Source organism: Amia ocellicauda, chromosome 4 (assembly GCF_036373705.1).
Source record: "Amia ocellicauda isolate fAmiCal2 chromosome 4, fAmiCal2.hap1, whole genome shotgun sequence".
In the NCBI taxonomy this organism is placed as follows: Eukaryota; Metazoa; Chordata; class Actinopteri; order Amiiformes; family Amiidae; genus Amia; species Amia ocellicauda.
In genome coordinates, this window is record NC_089853.1 from 54,129,940 (window position 1) to 54,147,901 (window position 17,962).

A 17,962-nucleotide genomic window follows, 5' to 3' on the forward strand; every position below is an offset into this window, starting at 1 on the left:
AAACCCTTGTTGGCAATCACAGAGGTCAGACGTTTCTTGTAGTTGGCCACCAGGTTTGCACACATCTCAGGAGGGATTTTGTCCCACTCCTCTTTGCAGATCCTCTCCAAGTCATTAAGGTTTCAAGGCTGACGTTTGGCAACTCGAACCTTCAGCTCCCTCCACAGATTTTCTATGAGATTAAGGTCTGGCTAGGCCACTCCAGGACCTTAATGTGCTTCTTCTTGAGCCACTCCTTTGTTGCCTTGGCTGTGTGTTTTGGGTCATTGTCATGCTGGAATACCCATCCACGACCCATTTTCAATGCCCTGGCTGAGGGAAGGAGGTTCTCACCCAAGATTTGACGGTACATGGCCCCGTCCATCGTCCCTTTGATGCGGTGCAGTTGTCCTGTCCCCTTAGCAGAAAAACACCCCCAAAGCATAATGTTTCCACCACCATGTTTGACAGTGGGGATGGTGTTCTTGGGGTCATTCCTCCTCCTCCAAACAAGGGGAGTTGAGTTTATGCCAAAGAGCTCGATTTTGGTCTCATCTGACCACAACACTTTCACCCAGTTCTCCTCTGAATCATTCAGATGTTCATTGGCAAACTTCAGACGGGCCTGTACATGTGCTTTCTTGAGCAGGGGGACCTTGCGGGTGCTGCAGGATTTCAATCCTTCACGGCGTAGTGTGTTACCAATTGTTTTCTTGGTGACTATGGTCCCAGCTGCCTTGAGATCGTGAACAAGATCCTCCCGTGTAGTTCTGGGCTGATTCCTCACTGTTCTCATTATCACTGATACTCCACGAGGTGAGATCTTGCATGGAGCCCCAGACCGAGGGAGACTTGACAGTTATTTTGTGTTTCTTCCATTTGCGAATAATCGCACCAACTCTCACCTTCTCACCAAGCTGCTTGGCGATGGTCTTGTAGTCCATTCCAGCCTTGTGTAGGTCTATAATCCTGTCCCTGACATCCTTGGACAGCTCTTTGGTCTTGGCCATGGTGGAGAGTTTGGAATCTGATTGATTGATTGCTTCTGTGGACAGTTGTCTTGTATACAGTTAACGAGCTGAGATTAGGAGCACTCCCTTTAAGAGAGTGCTCCTAATCTCAGCTCATTACCTGTATAAAAGACACCTGGGAGCCAGAAATCTTGCTGATTGATAGGGGATCAAATACTTATTTCCCTCATTAACATGCAAATCAATTTATAACTTTTTTGAAATGTGTTTTTTCTGGATTTGTTTGTTGTTATTCTGTCTCTCACTGTTAAAATACACCTACCATTAAAATTATAGACTGATCATTTCTTTGTCAGTGGGCAAACGTACAAAATCAGCAGGGGATCAAATACTTTTTTCCCTCACTGTATATACATATATATATATATATATATATATATATATAAAAATTAACCCATTTACACAATAAAATGGTAAGAAAAGTATGTTTAATTTATATGAACAGCAACATCTTTTATTATTATTATTATTATTATTATTATTATTATTATTATTATTATTAATGAGTGTAATTCTATGCTCTCAAATTAGCCTGCCCCACTTATGCGTGACCAGACATTGTAATTTACATTGGATCAGGACTACTTTACTTTTTAAATGTAAAATCTTTCAAATACAGTTAACAGAAAATAAAACTTCTACAGTAAATTAATAACTGTAACAGAAAAAACACCAACCAAGTACATACTCACTCTAAAAATGGAAGATTCTTCAGCGGTTCTATTTAGAACCTTTGGGTTGTTTGTGAGTTTAAGGGTTCGTTTAAGAACTGTGAGCTCTGTGGTAAACACAAGGGAGCATTTAAGAACCCTTTTTCATCATGATCACGATTGATTTAACATACATTTAAGGTTCTTTAAGGATCCTTGTTTGCAGGGAACCTTGGTAAAAGGTTCTAATAAGAACCTTAAGGGTTCCTCCACAGGATCAACCCTGGGAATCCAAAAAGGTTCTTATTAGAACCTTCACTTCTTAGAGTTTACTTACTTACTTAGAGTACTGTAATTGTATATGAAAATATACATGTTTAGTTAAATTAGTGATACCATAAGCTTTAATTAATTTCTAATACATTTTAGGACAGCCCTATAACTCTTAATATGTCACCACAAAGTGGATAGAGAGCAGAAGATCACAACAATATTAATATGAATACTTCACGCACTGCACAGTTGGCGCCCCTTTCTCAAAATCTGTTGACTCTTCCGGAGAAGCAGGCTTGGCTGATGTGACTTGCTTGCTGTCCAATGGCATCAGTCAAATATATTTTACAATGTACTCTCCCTTTCCGTAATTGCTTCTGAAAATGCTGCAGCAGCTGCTTTATTTTTTCAGCACTTCCAAATCTCACAGCCACTGCAAATGTCGCAGTCGCTGCTTTATTTTTTCAGCACTTACAAACCTCGCAGCCACTGCAAATCTCGCAGCTGCTGTTTTATTTTTTCAGCACTTCAAATCTCGCAGCCACTGCTTTATTTTTTGAGCAGTTGCACTTCAGGGCCACCATACTGATTAGCTGATTGACCATTTAAGGAAATTAAGGAATTCAAATGCATTCTCATTCCAGCAAATCAGACAGAATTAAAGTCTATTAACTAATGAAGAATAGGGCAGTTAATTATTCTGAAATCAATAGCAGAATTAATGTAATATATGTATATAAATTTGTAAAAATGTCCTTTTGAGAAATGACTCAGTGATTAAGTCTGATCAACCACTTTTGTAGTCTTCCCATATATTTTTACAATGCAAATATCATTATTTATCAAATCATTCCTCAAAATGGAGGCAAGTATCAGTTACTAAATATTGAAGCCACAAACTCCTGTTTCTGGCTTTATTATTGTGGTTGACAACACTAGATATCCAATTGGTATGAAAAGTCAGAATATTCCTTTGAACATTGCAATGCAACACCTGTATTTTATAACCAAGATCACTTGGCTGTTCATCAAGGACAGAACATTTCCCCAATGATTGTTAGGCTTACCACTGAAACAAAACATGAAAAAAAAATGTAAAAGTGTTTATGTGGCTTTTTCAGTGCCAAACAACTATGAAGAAAAGGCTGAACATATACATTCACCTAAATTCTTTGGCTTGAGAAAGTAAATTAAATTTAAGTAATTGTTATCTATCCATAATTTTGGTACTTATCACGGAAATGCATTAATATTTCCAAAGAAGCTCTCTTTAAAATTGTTAGTACTGTAATTCATCTCTAGCTGTTTAGAGTGGTGGTCTGTAAAAGAGTAACGGCTCCTTTGCTTCCTATTCTGCTTCAGTATAATTTATTAATACAGGTTTTGCTATAATTTTAATGGTTGGGATAACAGATTTAATTGTTCTGTACAGATACAGTTTAATTTGTTTTCTGTTCTGCCTCCATTAATTAATTACTCTACCAGCTTCAGTAAACAGCTTCATTAAACTCATACCTAAAGGCCATTCTTTCAGCAATAAGAAGCGAGAGACAATTACACAATTTGAACCATGTTAATAAAATATTAGCATGCCAGCTCTAGCAGTGAACATTGTTGCTATTATCTGTACTGCAACTTAATTAAGCTAATGGTCTAGTTTCGGACTGTGCCCCTTTATTCGAATGTATGTGGTTGTGCTTTGGGGGACCTCATCGGCATTAATAAGGGAAACTGTTTAAAATACATTCCATGTCATATAAAATATATGCTTTTTCTGAATCTAAATTGCCAGCTTGTGTTTCTTTTCTAAGGAATACAGTTCCCTTTCTTAGGAATACAGTTCCTTTTTTGAATGCCATGAAAGTGTAACAAGCAATCTTTTCTGACACAAGGACTTTCTCTGTTTTCATCTTCTCCAATTTGTTTCTTTATTGTGATTTCTGGAAATAGACTGTTATTGTCTTTTTTTCCTTTCTTCATTTTGATTTCAAGAAGAGAACAGAGGTAATGAATGAGTGTCTCCAAGTGTCTTCGGATTGTAGATATATTCTGCTTCTTACAGATTTTAAAAAATACTGGACAACTCAGATAGAAAAGCCCAATTAAACTCAATCCTGATTAGACTTCACCAACATCTGCATTTAACATCCATTCCTCCTTGCAGCACAGTTTCTAATACAGTAAGAGAAGTTGTCTCATTTACCATTAGAGTTCATCCCAGAGGTGTTATATGCAAATAAGGTCAATATTTTAAACAGGCTAAATATGCTCTTAGCACAATTCTTCATGAACTACAGTATGTTGTTAATCTCCCAGCTTTGTGATGTTATAGTAAAAAAAAATGTATGTCTATGCCAAAAGAAGAACTGCATTTCTTTCCCTGTGTGTCTGTGTGAACAAGGTCACTGTCTCACTGTCTCACTGTGCTACGGTACTGTACTACAGTTCTACCCTGATGCCTAGAATAACAGAGTCTGACAAAAACCAGTTTTCACCAGCAATTTGGGCTTGATACATCATACAAACCCCCCTTATATGAATAATTCTCCCCAGTTTGACTATATATGGGTTTTCCTGAGCAGTTGTCAGGCAGAAACCAAACTTACAGTCATCACAGGACAGACATGTGGGCCTGTTATCTTTCTCTCCAGTGTGGTCTGCATGAAAGTGCCTGTAGTTTTTTACTTCTCTAAGACTGTTCTCGAGATTGCCTCTTGAACCTCTTCCTTGCAGCTGCTTGTAATAAAAACCTTTTGATTGGAGGTACATCTCTCTCTGCATTCCTGCTATTCTTCACCAATGATATACTATTGTCCTTAACATTATTGTTATATATGTTGCACCTTCACACGCAAAAAAACCCCAACAACTTCAACATAGCTATAGCCCTGAGACCTCCACAGTCAGAAAGTCCAAGGTATCAAACAAGCCACACAAACTGAATCAATCTGGACAATGATGAAGGTCATTATTTGAGATGACTGAAACCCTAAGAAATAGGTAAGTTTTTTACCCAAATGATTTACACATTCTGTGCAAATTCTGCAGGGCTCAAGACATCTCTGCTGCAGTCCAACATAAGGAAGGAAGGATTAGTTGTAATAAAGTGTGTGGTTCTGCTGGATGATTGATTATTTATTTTATATATGTACACTGGATAGATAATAGTATTACATTGAAATGGCTGCCCCAGATTTTTGTCCAGGTGGGCACAATGTATTTTTAAGGGACTGCATTGCTATCCAAACTTTTCCACCTGAGGAAGTATAGGCAAAACATTTTCTGTCATAAAGTTTATCTTTGGAGAAGAAAAAAATAATAATTAATGAGTGCCTTGTGCCTTAACAAGAGCTTGTATTAATCAACACATTATTTAATTAGCAAAGCGAGAGCTTGTGTCACCAAAACAAAATAAATTCCACAGACTCTCTGGGACAGAAATTTGATGTCTTATGTCCCTAAAGGAGTTTTGGCAATTAGACTATGAAGACCTAAATACTCTGTAACTGAACCAGTTAAGGAAGGAAACATGCAATGGCACAGATTAAATCAAAAGTTTGACCCCGAGATTTAAGGAAATATTAAGATACATCGATCCATTTTTATTGAGATTTCCAACTCGGGACGAAGTGCTCACCTTGGGTTGAAAAATGTTATGTCAATTGTTACCCATGTATTGTAGCGCCAAAAAAAAAAAAAAAGAACAATGGATCTCTGTCAACCTCCACTTACTCTTTAGTTGCAGCACGGTAACGCCCCGTAGATCAGTCTGTAAAACACTGCAGTGGGATAGAAAAGAAGGAAGATGCTATAATCAGAGGCTAACTAACAGGCAGATTCCTGGGCCCAGAGAGGGAGTAGGACGTATTCATATTGTAGGAATCCTTTATTGATGCAGTAAGGTCACTTCACTGTGGAACGGGAGAATTTTGCTGTGGCTAGGACCCCTCAGGATGATAAAAAATGTATTATTAAAATGATCAAATGCAATAATTTAAAGAAACTGTCAATACTATTGAAATACTATTTATTTTATATGCATTATGAAATCCTGCTTAGTAGCTGTCAGTTTTATCCCGATACTTTTCCCATAATTTTTTTACACTATCAAATCAAACACTTTTTTGAAGGTTTCTGACAGTCAGAATTTGGTGGATTACCATAAAAGTGGTGAAAACAGTGTTCTGTATGTTAATGAGATAATTCTCAGTTTCACATCCTCACTGAACAGGAAAGGAGGCCAAGCAAGGAGGAAAATGGAGTTGAAGTAAGAACATTTGAAACCATGTTGGGCAGGCTTCTTTGACAGATTACATAATAAGTTGTATTCAACTCATTCAAAATATGAATGTAGTCATGTGAAGGAGACAATAAATTTCACTTTTGTAACCGTTTTTAACATTATGACATCGTTAAACATCAGGAAGTTTGTAACCAAACCATTTTTTTAAAGCAGAAGGTACTGTATAGTTTAATGTGAAAGTACAGAGGGGAAAAAACTAATAAAATAAAATAATTAAAACATTGACTAAAGCAGAGAGCAGTAGTATAATTGACTGTGAACAGCTGGATATTTGAGCAATTTTCTATCTATAGATCCTTACATCACATCAGCATCTTAACTGAACATACCTGGGCCTGCACATCTCAAACTGGGATGCAGAAATAGCCCAATGGCTCAGCCAAGCCCAAGAGCTTAATGAATGAAGAACACTGTATGCAATTCTATACAACAACACCCATTATACAATCACAAGATTTATAATTCTGGTTTAGGTCTCTTTAAACAAATGGTCTCCTTACAATCGGTTTTGTTGTGAACACACCAGTATAGTGTATATCTTAACATAGTGATCTTACCCTCCCCCCCACAAAAAAAATGTAACAATTCCATGTTAAAATTAGATACAGGAGGACTAGGAGAATACCTACAAGTCTGCAGTTCGAGATTTGTGCTTTCATTTTTTTGAGGTGTTAAGTGCTCAGATGTAGTGCTGGTCATGTTTTATTTCTTTGTCTGTCATTGGGAGAGGGAGGTCTGAAGCAAATCTTACCGCAGGAGTGACAAAATCCAGAGCTCTGTGTTGACATATGGAAGAAAGAGGGGAAAATTAAAAAAAAAAAAAATCTGTGAAGATTGGGAATCAGGGTTTCAAAACAATTCTTTGCAACAGAAACAGCTAAGCAGTTCCAGCACAACAACCTGCCCAGTCTACTGTGAAAACCAAATTTGTAGGCTGTATAGCTTCCACCAATGCTTTCAGTCTTTTGTTAATAATTCCAAGTGTTATTCCATAGTCAATCCTCAGACACCTTGTATTTTTCCTCCCTCTTTAATTTCACTTACGAGATTGTCATCCACCCTTGCATGAAGTAGTTAGCGCCTATTGTTTTTCCGAGGCAAGAAGTCTGGCGAGAGTGGGTCTCTAGGTAAGCCAACTGTTGATCACACAATCTGCCGTTCAACCAGACGTCAGAAATATAGTCCAAAATATAGCCTACTTCCTGGACAGGAAGTTAATGATGGGTGCAGATGTCGATGAGAGCAGCGTTTTTTTAATCACAAAGCATTTCGTGTTGTCTTGCTTGTACAGGCTTTGTCCTCACAATTGTTTTAAATATAGTTATTATATTGCTTTAAATAAAAAATGAATTAATGCCGATGGCAAACATTTCAAATCAGATTTTCAAAACACCAACTGGCACTTCTCTCAGCTTGGAAGGGTTTTCTTTTCTTTCCCTGTTATCTTTTCAATTTTCGCCCTGTTATTGCATGCTTTTTTATATCTATCTATTATTTATTTACACCTCCAATGAGTGTCTGTCCATAGGGAATCTGCTCCAAAGATTACTTTAGTGTCGTGTCTGTCCATGACCCTTTAGCTATCACATAAAACATTGTCCTTGATGTTCCTTGATGTGCTTGATGGTGAAAAATGAACATAAAATAACACACACATACAAAAAATAATATGGTCATACAATCTATCTGAGTCAGCCAATATTTTCAGTTGAAATAGTTATACATTTATTTTCCATATTTAGCTCTTCAGTCAGTTTTCTTTAAATGCTTATCAATACATTTGCTCAAGGATATGAACCAAGGTCGAGATTTAAAAGTATTGAAACATCCTTCTTACTAAATAAGAGATTCATGTTAAAATCCTTATTTTGATTTCATGCAACACTTTTTCTTATATAGACTGTTAAAAAAACATACTTAATTCATTTCAGCTCCTCTACCCCACCACTGAAGTAAATATTACATCTATAAAGCAGTGGGCCCGCAGCACTGTGTACAAACAGAAATCCCTTACCTCGGATAGTTAGTGTGTTGGGGCCTTGTAATTAAAATCATGGAAAAATATGTTTGCTTGTAATCTAAAATTATTTGATGTCAACACCACTAATTGCACAAAGCCAGCAGCTATCCACAAGTACATAACAAAAAGGAATATAAACAAACTAATAAATAATCTGTGAATACAAAATTCCCTCCCAGGCAGTTTTGCAAAATGAAACATGCAAACATTACATGTGATAGAATGATTTAACATTGACTAAATGAATGAACAAACAAACAAATGAATGAATAAATAAATACATACATACACACATAAATAAATACATGTCAGTCAATAAGTATATACAGAACTAGAGAGATCTCCACTACATCTGGATAACAAATACTTTCTGTTCTGTGCCTGGGCTGAAACTATTCATTGCTTTGGCATCTGTGTAATTTAGAAGTTTTTTTTTCAAAGGTTTTAAGATAGCATGCGTGTCAAATCATTTACAGAGATGTTCCATGACCTCAAATTAGGGTCCATGGATCTAAGTAACTCTTTAGCACCATCAAAAATAGTGACATAGTCCCTGTTTTTAAACTAACACAGCAATGCTTTAAATATTGTTTGCAGGAGCATCTGCATCAGACCTTGCAAGTGTGTTACAGTGTGTTAGTGCCTGCTCCTGTGTGTGCTTGGTGTTGTGTCCACGACATGGTAAAACTCTGTTGTAGATTGCAGAAAGGCCCTGTATAGCCATTACTGTTAGAAATCAGAATACCTATTTCCAGACGGGACAGAATTAATGAACCCTAACCACTGCACACACCTATATCTGTTGAGAAGAATCAAAAGCAGCACATTAAAAAAATCCTTTCTTCTGTGCTATTGCCTTACACTTCCAAATCTTATCCTCCAGACTAATCACAAAACATTATACACAGTCTTGAGATTTAAAAAAAGCATGTACGTTAATTGATTTAATGGATGATAGAAACCTTGAAGCACTTTGTGCCACCTTAGTGTGTTTGGGGGGCTGGAAAAATAGAAAGCAATGCATGTCAGGTACTGTCCCAGATTAAATTAAAAGAATCAGTCCACAGTAAGAAGAAGCCAATTAGCGTAAGATGTTAGAATAAACAAAAGCAGCCTTTTCCTTCTCCTCATGTCTCAAATTCAGAACTTAATATAATAGTAGCTTCCATACTCTTTTTTCCTTGTTCACAGTCCATAAACAAGTCACTGGGTAGAATCATCCACCGGAGTAAACACTCCCACTGATGCTGAAATTTCACGCAGAGATGACAACTTGACTATAAGTTAATGGATTGCAGTCCCCTCTGGATGTTTTTACAGAGGGAAAACCAGGAAGCCGGAGAAAGTGGAATATTGCCATCCTCCTACCAGGTTCCCCTTCTCCAGTTTCAGGTAGACCTTATCCTCTTTTTCAAGGTACAGCAGCACTCCGTTGGTGGCTGCTTCGCGAGTCACATCTTTATCTCCTGCGAAGGCCGAGATTACTGGCCGCCCGTTCAGCATCAGGTTCACCTACAGCAGAAAAAGCAGTTAGAACAACAAAAAGAGAGATGTATGCATGTTTCCATCACTTTCATTCACTTCTTGAGGATCTGCTATAGGTCTCCGGACAGATTGGGTCTCTCAAGTTCCAGGGCTTACACTGATTAGATCTAATCTTCATTATCTCCATTAAGGGCAGTAAAGGGCTGCAGGGTCTCAATCAGTTAACTTAATTAACTATTTTCATAGCTAATGCAAGACATGACACCAGTTCTGTCCTACACTGAACCTCGAATGAATACTGCAAGAGTATGATTAAATATTTTTTGCTAGGAATCAGGCTCAAAAAAGTTACATTACTGTAACTCTCCTGCAAAGGCTATCCCTTCCTTTGCTAATGCACTCCACTGAGTACTGTTTTGAGACAGACCTGTCTGGTTATACTCCCTGGGGCTTACCTTACTAGCACCCACTACGTGCCTCACACAAATGCTTTTACTATCTTCTTGCCTTTCTATATTTACGGTTGGTTTGTTGCTCCACTATGCAGCAGAGACCCATCAGCACTCCTGATAAGCCCCAATTTCATCTCCGATTTTGAGGTAAATCCAAAAGGACAGACAATTGCAATCCAAGGGGTTGGAAACTATATGCATTTCTCCTGAAGAACTGCAAGAATATAAAGAAGATTGGCCTCTTCTCATTCTATGACCAGATGATGTTTTTTGAAATGACATTCACTCTAGTAGCTCATTAATTACTCTTTATAAGTATTTTAAATATGTTTTCTTTGCTTTCCTAAATGACTTAACATATGCAGATTCCTTAAAACAATACATATATTGGAGAGCACTGTGCTAGTCAACTTTTTAGACAAATTGGTACAGAACACTTCAATCACAGGAGACAAAACTCTTCTTTTTGTGTTTGAAAGTATGAAATATAGAGCATACCTGAATGGTCTGGCTCTGGTACACTTTGATCACATGAAAGTTAAAACTGTAAATCCCTTTCCGGGGTGACAAGAAGACTGATTCCAAGGTGAAATAGTTGCCCACGTTCACGAGAATCTGCAAAGGAAAGGAAGCTGTTATAGTGAATGTACAGAGGTCTAAAGCACAGAAAAACCTGACAGCAATAAGAATAAAATGGAGGCCATGAAAGCCCTCAAAGCTAGTGAGTACAGCAACTAAGCAAGTACAAGAAACCCTGTTTGAATGGTTTGCCAATGCTACCCTAGGTCTGCCATGTCTGCACTATAGGACACAAATGTGCTGAGTGGAGGTATTACCTTGTTGAGCTACTCCAGAGCCAAGGAATATGATTTTGTCCAGACCCATGCAGTTGACATAATGTATTTCATAACATACATGGGAACACCACATAATAAAGCTTTTTCACTCAAAGAGGATTACACAAAGTCATTTATCAACCTCATATTTAGATGCAAAAAAGAAAACTAATGAGATACACTATCATTCAAGATTATTCTAATAATTTCTGATAAAGAAAAAAGGTTATACAAAAGAAAACTACATGTAAAATGCATTACTCTAACAGTATGTCCACACATCTATATGTATATACACTCACCTAAAGGATTATTAGGAACACCATACTAATACTGTGTTTGACCCCCTTTCACCTTCAGAACTGCCTTAATTCTACGTGGCATTGATTCAACAAGGTGCTGAAAGCATTCTTTAGAAATGTTGGCCCATATTGATAGGATAGCATCTTGCAGTTGATGGAGATTTGTGGGATGCACATCCAGTGCACGAAGCTCCCGTTCCACCACATCCCAAAGATGCTCTATTGGGTTGAGATCTGGTGACTGTGGGGGCCATTTTGGAACAGTGAACTCATTGTCATGTTCAAGAAACCAATTTGAAATGATTCGACCTTTGTGACATGGTGCATTATCCTGCTGGAAGTAGCCATCAGAGGATGGGTACATGGTGGTCATAAAGGGATGGACATGGTCAGAAACAATGCTCAGGTAGGCCGTGGCATTTAAACGATGCCCAATTGGCACTAAGGGGCCTAAAGTGTGCCAAGAAAACATCCCCCACACCATTACACCACCACCACCAGCCTGCACAGTGGTAACAAGGCATGATGGATCCATGTTCTCATTCTGTTTACGCCAAATTCTGACTCTACCATCTGAATGTCTCAACAGAAATCGAGACTCATCAGACCAGGCAACATTTTTCCAGTCTTCAACTGTCCAATTTTGGTGAGCTTGTGCAAATTGTAGCCTCTTTTTCCTATTTGTAGTGGAGATGAGTGGTACCCGGTGGGGTCTTCTGCTGTTGTAGCCCATCCGCCTCAAGGTTGTACGTGTTGTGGCTTCACAAATGCTTTGCTGCATACCTCGGTTGTAACGAGTGGTTATTTCAGTCAAAGTTGCTCTTCTATCAGCTTGAACCAGTCGGCCCATTCTCCTCTGACCTCTAGCATCAACAAGGCATTTTCGCCCACAGGACTGCCGCATACTGGATGTTTTTCCCTTTTCACACCATTCTTTGTAAACCCTAGAAATGGTTGTGCGTGAAAATCCCAGTAACTGAGCAGATACTCAGACCGGCCCGTCTGGCACCAACAACCATGCCACGCTCAAAATTGCTTAAATCACCTTTCTTTCCCATTCAGACATTCAGTTTGGAGTTCAGGAGATTGTCTTGACCAGGACCACACCCCTAAATGCATTGAAGCAACTGCCATGTGATTGGTTGGTTAGATAATTGCATTAATGAGAAATTAATTAATTAATTAACAGGTGTTCCTATTAATCCTTTAGGTGAGTGTATATACTTAACTCTCTCTCAATATATATATTGTACTGTTACAGTACACATATATATAGTATGTGTTTGCATTTCAGTGTTAACATTTGATATTTTAATGATTTTAAATTTTAAATTTTAAAATGTGTTTAATACATTTTTGGTATAACAAATCATTGCATAGTGGGGTTGTGCAAAGCGCTGTATACCTGTGTCTTTGTATATATGTACACCACTGTATATAAACACATCCAAAACCAAATTGTATCAATGTCACATCACTGCTGTGCTGTAATAAAGGCCAAGAGTGAGTCAGTGAAGTACAGACAGTCAGCAGTGTAATAGCAAAATGTCTGCTATAAGATCATGGTCATAGTGAAATCATTTTATTTTGGGGGATTCAAATAAAGAAATGATTATTTGAATATATTATCAAAATATATTCTGAATATAGTTTTCCCAATTGGAGTGCATTAAGCAAATTAAATACATCAAAACTAATTAATACAATTTCAAAAGAGATGTTCTTTATTTGAACAATACTTATAGTTTGACCTCATGGTACATAGCTCATATACATGCAGGCCAGCTGGTTTGGCTTATTATGAAAGCACAATGCCAGAGTGGGAATCTGTGAAGAGAACCACCTGCACTCCTCTCACACTTCCTCTAACTGACACAGAGGACTGCACTTGATAAAAATAGAGGCATAATTACAATGTACAAAATACAAATTCAATGGTGTTCCACCCCAGATCTTAATTACTTAATTGAACTAATTGTCAAATCACCTGTCATTTCCAGGTATGAACCTGTTCCTAATAGAAAGGTACATTGAAAACCTGCAGGAATCTGGCCTTCAAGGACTGGAGTTGCCCATCCCTGCTCTAGGGAATACTATATTGTAACCCTTTATCGTGATTTTTGAGGTTGATGTAATCTGTAATAATGTATTTATGTGCTAATGCAGAACTCACTGTTTTGTGCTGGATGGACTAAACTTTCACCACTCTTTTGTTACTGACATGCAATCTTTACCTTAGATAAAGACATGAGCCCAACAAACAACCAAACAAACAATATTCACAGCGACAACTGTTTCTAAAATGAAGTTGTATCATATGTGCTTTCTTACTGAAAATGTGCTCTGTACCTCCATTCATACAACACCGGAATATAATGAACACTGACAATGTTATTTTCCCTGTTCTTCTCCGATTACACCAAGAAACAGATTCCTTTCATAGTTTAACACTATTGAAAGTGTGGTTTTGAAAAAAAGGGAGAGAGAGAAAAAGGTAACAAATGGGGGGGAGGGAAGGTGGAATTAAAAATACTAAAGATTTTAAATAGAATCTTCTTGTGAATGACTTACCCCTTCTGTTTTTTATATCCCCCGCACCTTAAGCTTAATTTCGGAGTGAAAGGCATTGTAAACTCATCATTGAAAAATTAGTTGAGATAAAGCTTACAGATTAGGCTTGGTGCATAAAGACCCACATTTCATTTTAATTCAAGAAGCATGTGCCATATGTCACTACATCAAATTAGACTGCTAGCATCCGAGGACATTCCCAAGCAGTATAAATTAAACATCGCTACCTAAATTTAGCAACAAGTGCAGGCCATTACCTGATGTAAATGTTTTCCTGTTTTAAACTGGGATGTGCATTTCTCTCTTAACATCGGTACAATGGGCTTGAATATTATTGTAGGGAAAAGGAAAAAGGCTACTTGCCTTTGCACATATTGTGAAATGTGCCTCTTTCTCCTGTTCTATAAAAGCTTGGTATAGTTTAAAAAATGTCTGGAATTGATTCAGCTATTTCAATTGCATTTTAACACAACTCCTCACAAGGTACATTGTGTGAGATGTTACAAATGAACAAAATTGTTCACCAAAAATGCAAGTCATATATAGCACCAATAAAACCACAATGAGTCAGTGGGACTCTCTTCACTTACAGAGGTATATTTTTACTTTAAATGAATGGTACTGCAAGTTGGAGACAGCACATCTTAAATGCCTGCTTTCATAAAGGCACACCATTAAAACACCATTAAATGTTGATATTCTACACAAAATATGTATTAAAAATACTGAGTTTGTGCAACTCTTGTACAGCCAGTCTCCTAAAAATTGAAATGACATGTAACACAAAATATACTGTCCTTAATTGGTAATGTGTATAAAAACCATACACAAGTTATTTGTAACACAGGTCAGATATATTTATTTCAAAAGCACTAATAAATTGAAACCAGGCACCACAGAACTGATTCCAGATCAAGACAAAATTCAAGCATGTTGAGTCATGCCAGGTGTGCCCTCAAAAAGTGATAGAACAGGATAAATGAAATGAACATAAATGTGCTCCTTTTTCAGCAGTGCATTTTAAAATTTAAATTATCCACCATTGCTGTAATTAAAAAAAAGGTTGTTGCATGGCTCCTGTGAAGGTCATCAGCAATGTACAGTGTTCCAGTGCTGTCCATTGATTATACAAGTAATACTATTAATGCTAAAGAATCTTGTAAAATACATTACAACTATTATTCAGAAGGCACTTCACCACAACAGGTTAAATGGCAAGAAATCTGTTTAATACATTTTCACCCAAAGCAGAATCTCTACCATAGTACTGTGTCTATATGTGTCTACTATTACCATATAATAGATGGGTTTGTTTCAAGACTGCAATAAACTGTTCAATAGATAATTCATGTGGGGGAAATTATCTATGTATATGGCTTAGTGAATGAAAATTATGCTCTCCCATCATATATATTTCCAAAAAAGTAATATCCAACATTAATTAAATGATGAAATATATATCTCCAGCATATTTATTTTCAAATTAACTGTTGTCTGTACAGTTACATTATAATTACATTTAATTTAAACTGTCAAGAGCATTTTTCAATGCATGATTAAGTAGAGAAGGTTTTTTAATGTGACCTTAGGTGGTACATTTTGGTTGTTTAATGTGCAAAGGGGAGCAGAATATGTCAGGTATTGTAAAATTATAATTTAAAATATCGCTAAATGTAACGATTGAAGCATTAACACTACAACCTCTGGTGAAGTCATTAAAGGCTAAGAAAATATATGTACGTACTATTGCAATTTCAGAGATGATCTAGGCAACAACATCGCCCCCTGTCAATTTTAAATAAATAAGATACCCAAGTGTCTGCCAGTGCCTCGTCCTGACTTTTAAAAGCACCAGTACTATTAATCTATTGCGCGAATATTAGGTGCAAATTATGTTTGCAGGGTTGGCAAATAATTACAAAAATAAAATACTTAAATTGGACCTTTGAGGTTTTAAAGCATTACGTCACTGTTTTCTATTCCATAACTATATCAAGAACAACATGCAACATGAAACTTAAAAAGACGCACGTTTGTAGAGCAAAGCACAAGTTGTTATTTGTGCTTCATTTTAGAAGCATGTATGTTATAGAAGAGCAATTCATTTGATAAAACATTAGATTTGAACATGAATCGAAATTTGTATTTGTACCAAAACGTTTTGCCTTTTAGTGTGCATGTCAGGAAAACTGCCCAACTTTTCTGAGCTATAATGGGCGTTAATGTAGCGAAAATGAAATGCCTCAGTTTACTGGTCTTAAAATATATAGCCTCTCCATGGCAATCAAAATAGACAAACTGTTCAAAGCTTGCTCGTGGTATTTTGTATATTTTATTTGTATTTTATTTTTGGGGTTTAGGAGGCCACTAACAAATCCAATGGGGCAGTGTTCATTGGTGGGATATTAGAATTTTTTGTCACTCTTTGAATCTTTTCCTAAAACTAGAGTCCCCATGATCCATCACCTGCGGATTTTGTATTTGATTTGACTTGAATTATCACACAACCAGCTGAGATTTTCAACAGTTGTGTGACTGTTACTATAATAATAATAATAATAATAATAATAATAATAATAATAATAATAATAATAATAATAATAATGTAATATGGATATGGATATGGTTTAATATATGTGTGCGTATATATATATATATATATATATATATATATATATATATATATATATATATATATATATATAGCTTATTTCAGTTAGGCTACTTGTTTATCATCGATTATCGATGATAATGATGGTGCATGCGTACAAATAACTTTGTTAATACTTCAAACATGTGTCATAATTTTTTTAATGAACAGGGTTCAGGGTGGGGCCAGGGACAGAGATGCTGCCTGCAAGGTGGGGTAATAAACACAAATTTGTTGGAGAGGCGATTTCTTGAACTTATTTTGCGCATAAACTTTTTTTTTTAAGGTCATTTTAAATCCATGAAGCAGGCACAACTTGCGCACCTGCCAACAATTCTATGAAGAGAAGACAATGGGGGTCTTTCTTACCTGGTCGAAGTAGATGATGCGGGTCTTGTTGCTCATCTCGGAGGGTTCATGGTTGGTGCTCCTCACGGCTGAAAAAGCCACCTTGGAGTTTGCGGCGCGCACGGAGATGCCCAGAGGAGAGGAGCCTTTGGCATCGGCGGCCGGGTTGGAGTCGCACACCACCAGGCATTTGCCCTCCAGGACGATGGGCTCCGTGTCGTTCTGAGCCCCAACCAGCTCGATGCACCAAATCAAGCCCATTACAACAACAAGGACTGGGAACAGAGCCTTATTACGAAGCATTATCAATACCATGGTCAACGATCCCAGTTCACACAAGTTCCTTTTTTTTATTTTATTTTTTGCGGGTCCACTTGAAAGCTTCTGGTGTCGTTTTCTGATAAAATGTGACGGTCCAGCAACAAGGGGTGGGGGTGAGGGGTGAGGGGGGGGGGTGAAGGGGGGTTGGGGGGGGGGGGGGGGTCAGCAATCTTTTTTAGACATTTAGAAGCTCCAATGTGAATTATTGATGATAGAGATCGAGAAGTAACAAAACATGGACGTGAACATGATTTATGTTCTCTCTCTCTTTCTTTACCTTAGGGTCCTTTGCCGCAGATCAGATGAGATTAGTCCGAGCGGTCCCGGTCCGGTCGGTGTGTCATCTGGATGCAATGCGATATTGACTGCAGGGGTTATATGGACTGGTCGCTCTTTTCCAGGATGCCAGGCAGGAAGCTACAGTCTGTGTCTGATTTCCTTGCGCCGTTACGCCTCTCCAGCTCTTATTCCCCGTGGTGTTGTGTCATGAGGCATTTCCATTTGCTTGAACTCCTATTAATGAACCTTTTTTTTACTGAAGAATCCAGACGTTTAGTTTCTTCTTCTTCTTCTTCTTCTTCTTCTTCTTCTTCTTCTTCTTCTTCTTCTTCTTCTTCTTCTTCTCAGAAGACACCAAACAATACCCCTCTCTCTCTCTTGCCTTCTTCACTCCCTCTGATCAGTTTATGGGTCTGTGTCTCACACAGGCGCACACACTCATACCAAGCAGGTGACAGGCAT

At 37.5% G+C, this 17,962-nt stretch overlaps 1 protein-coding gene across 1 annotated transcript; it reads right to left on the minus strand.

Moving 5' to 3' along the window:
• Positions 1 to 6,265: 6,265 nt before the first annotated feature.
• On the minus strand, positions 6,266 to 17,306 carry cbln4 (cerebellin 4 precursor). Its single transcript, XM_066702765.1, has 3 exons — positions 16,922 to 17,306; positions 10,692 to 10,808; positions 6,266 to 9,768 (listed from the first exon to the last, which is right to left on the minus strand). The coding sequence occupies exons 1-3, from the start codon at positions 17,213 to 17,215 to the stop codon at positions 9,571 to 9,573; spliced, it is 609 nt and encodes a 202-aa protein (XP_066558862.1). The 5' UTR covers positions 17,216 to 17,306; the 3' UTR covers positions 6,266 to 9,570.
• Positions 17,307 to 17,962: the final 656 nt, after the last annotated feature.

Bases quoted from the DNA above. Each gene is read 5' to 3' on its own strand.
- cbln4 (XM_066702765.1), bottom strand. From the start codon at position 17,215: ATGGTATTGATAATGCTTCGTAATAAGGCTCTGTTCCCAGTCCTTGTT. The intron at 10,809-16,921 runs GTAAGAAAGACC...TTTCCTTTGCAG, and splicing joins GCATCATCTACTTCGACCAG to ATTCTCGTGAACGTGGGCAA. The intron at 9,769-10,691 runs GTATGCTCTATA...TTTCTGCTGTAG, and splicing joins ACCAGAGCCAGACCATTCAG to GTGAACCTGATGCTGAACGG.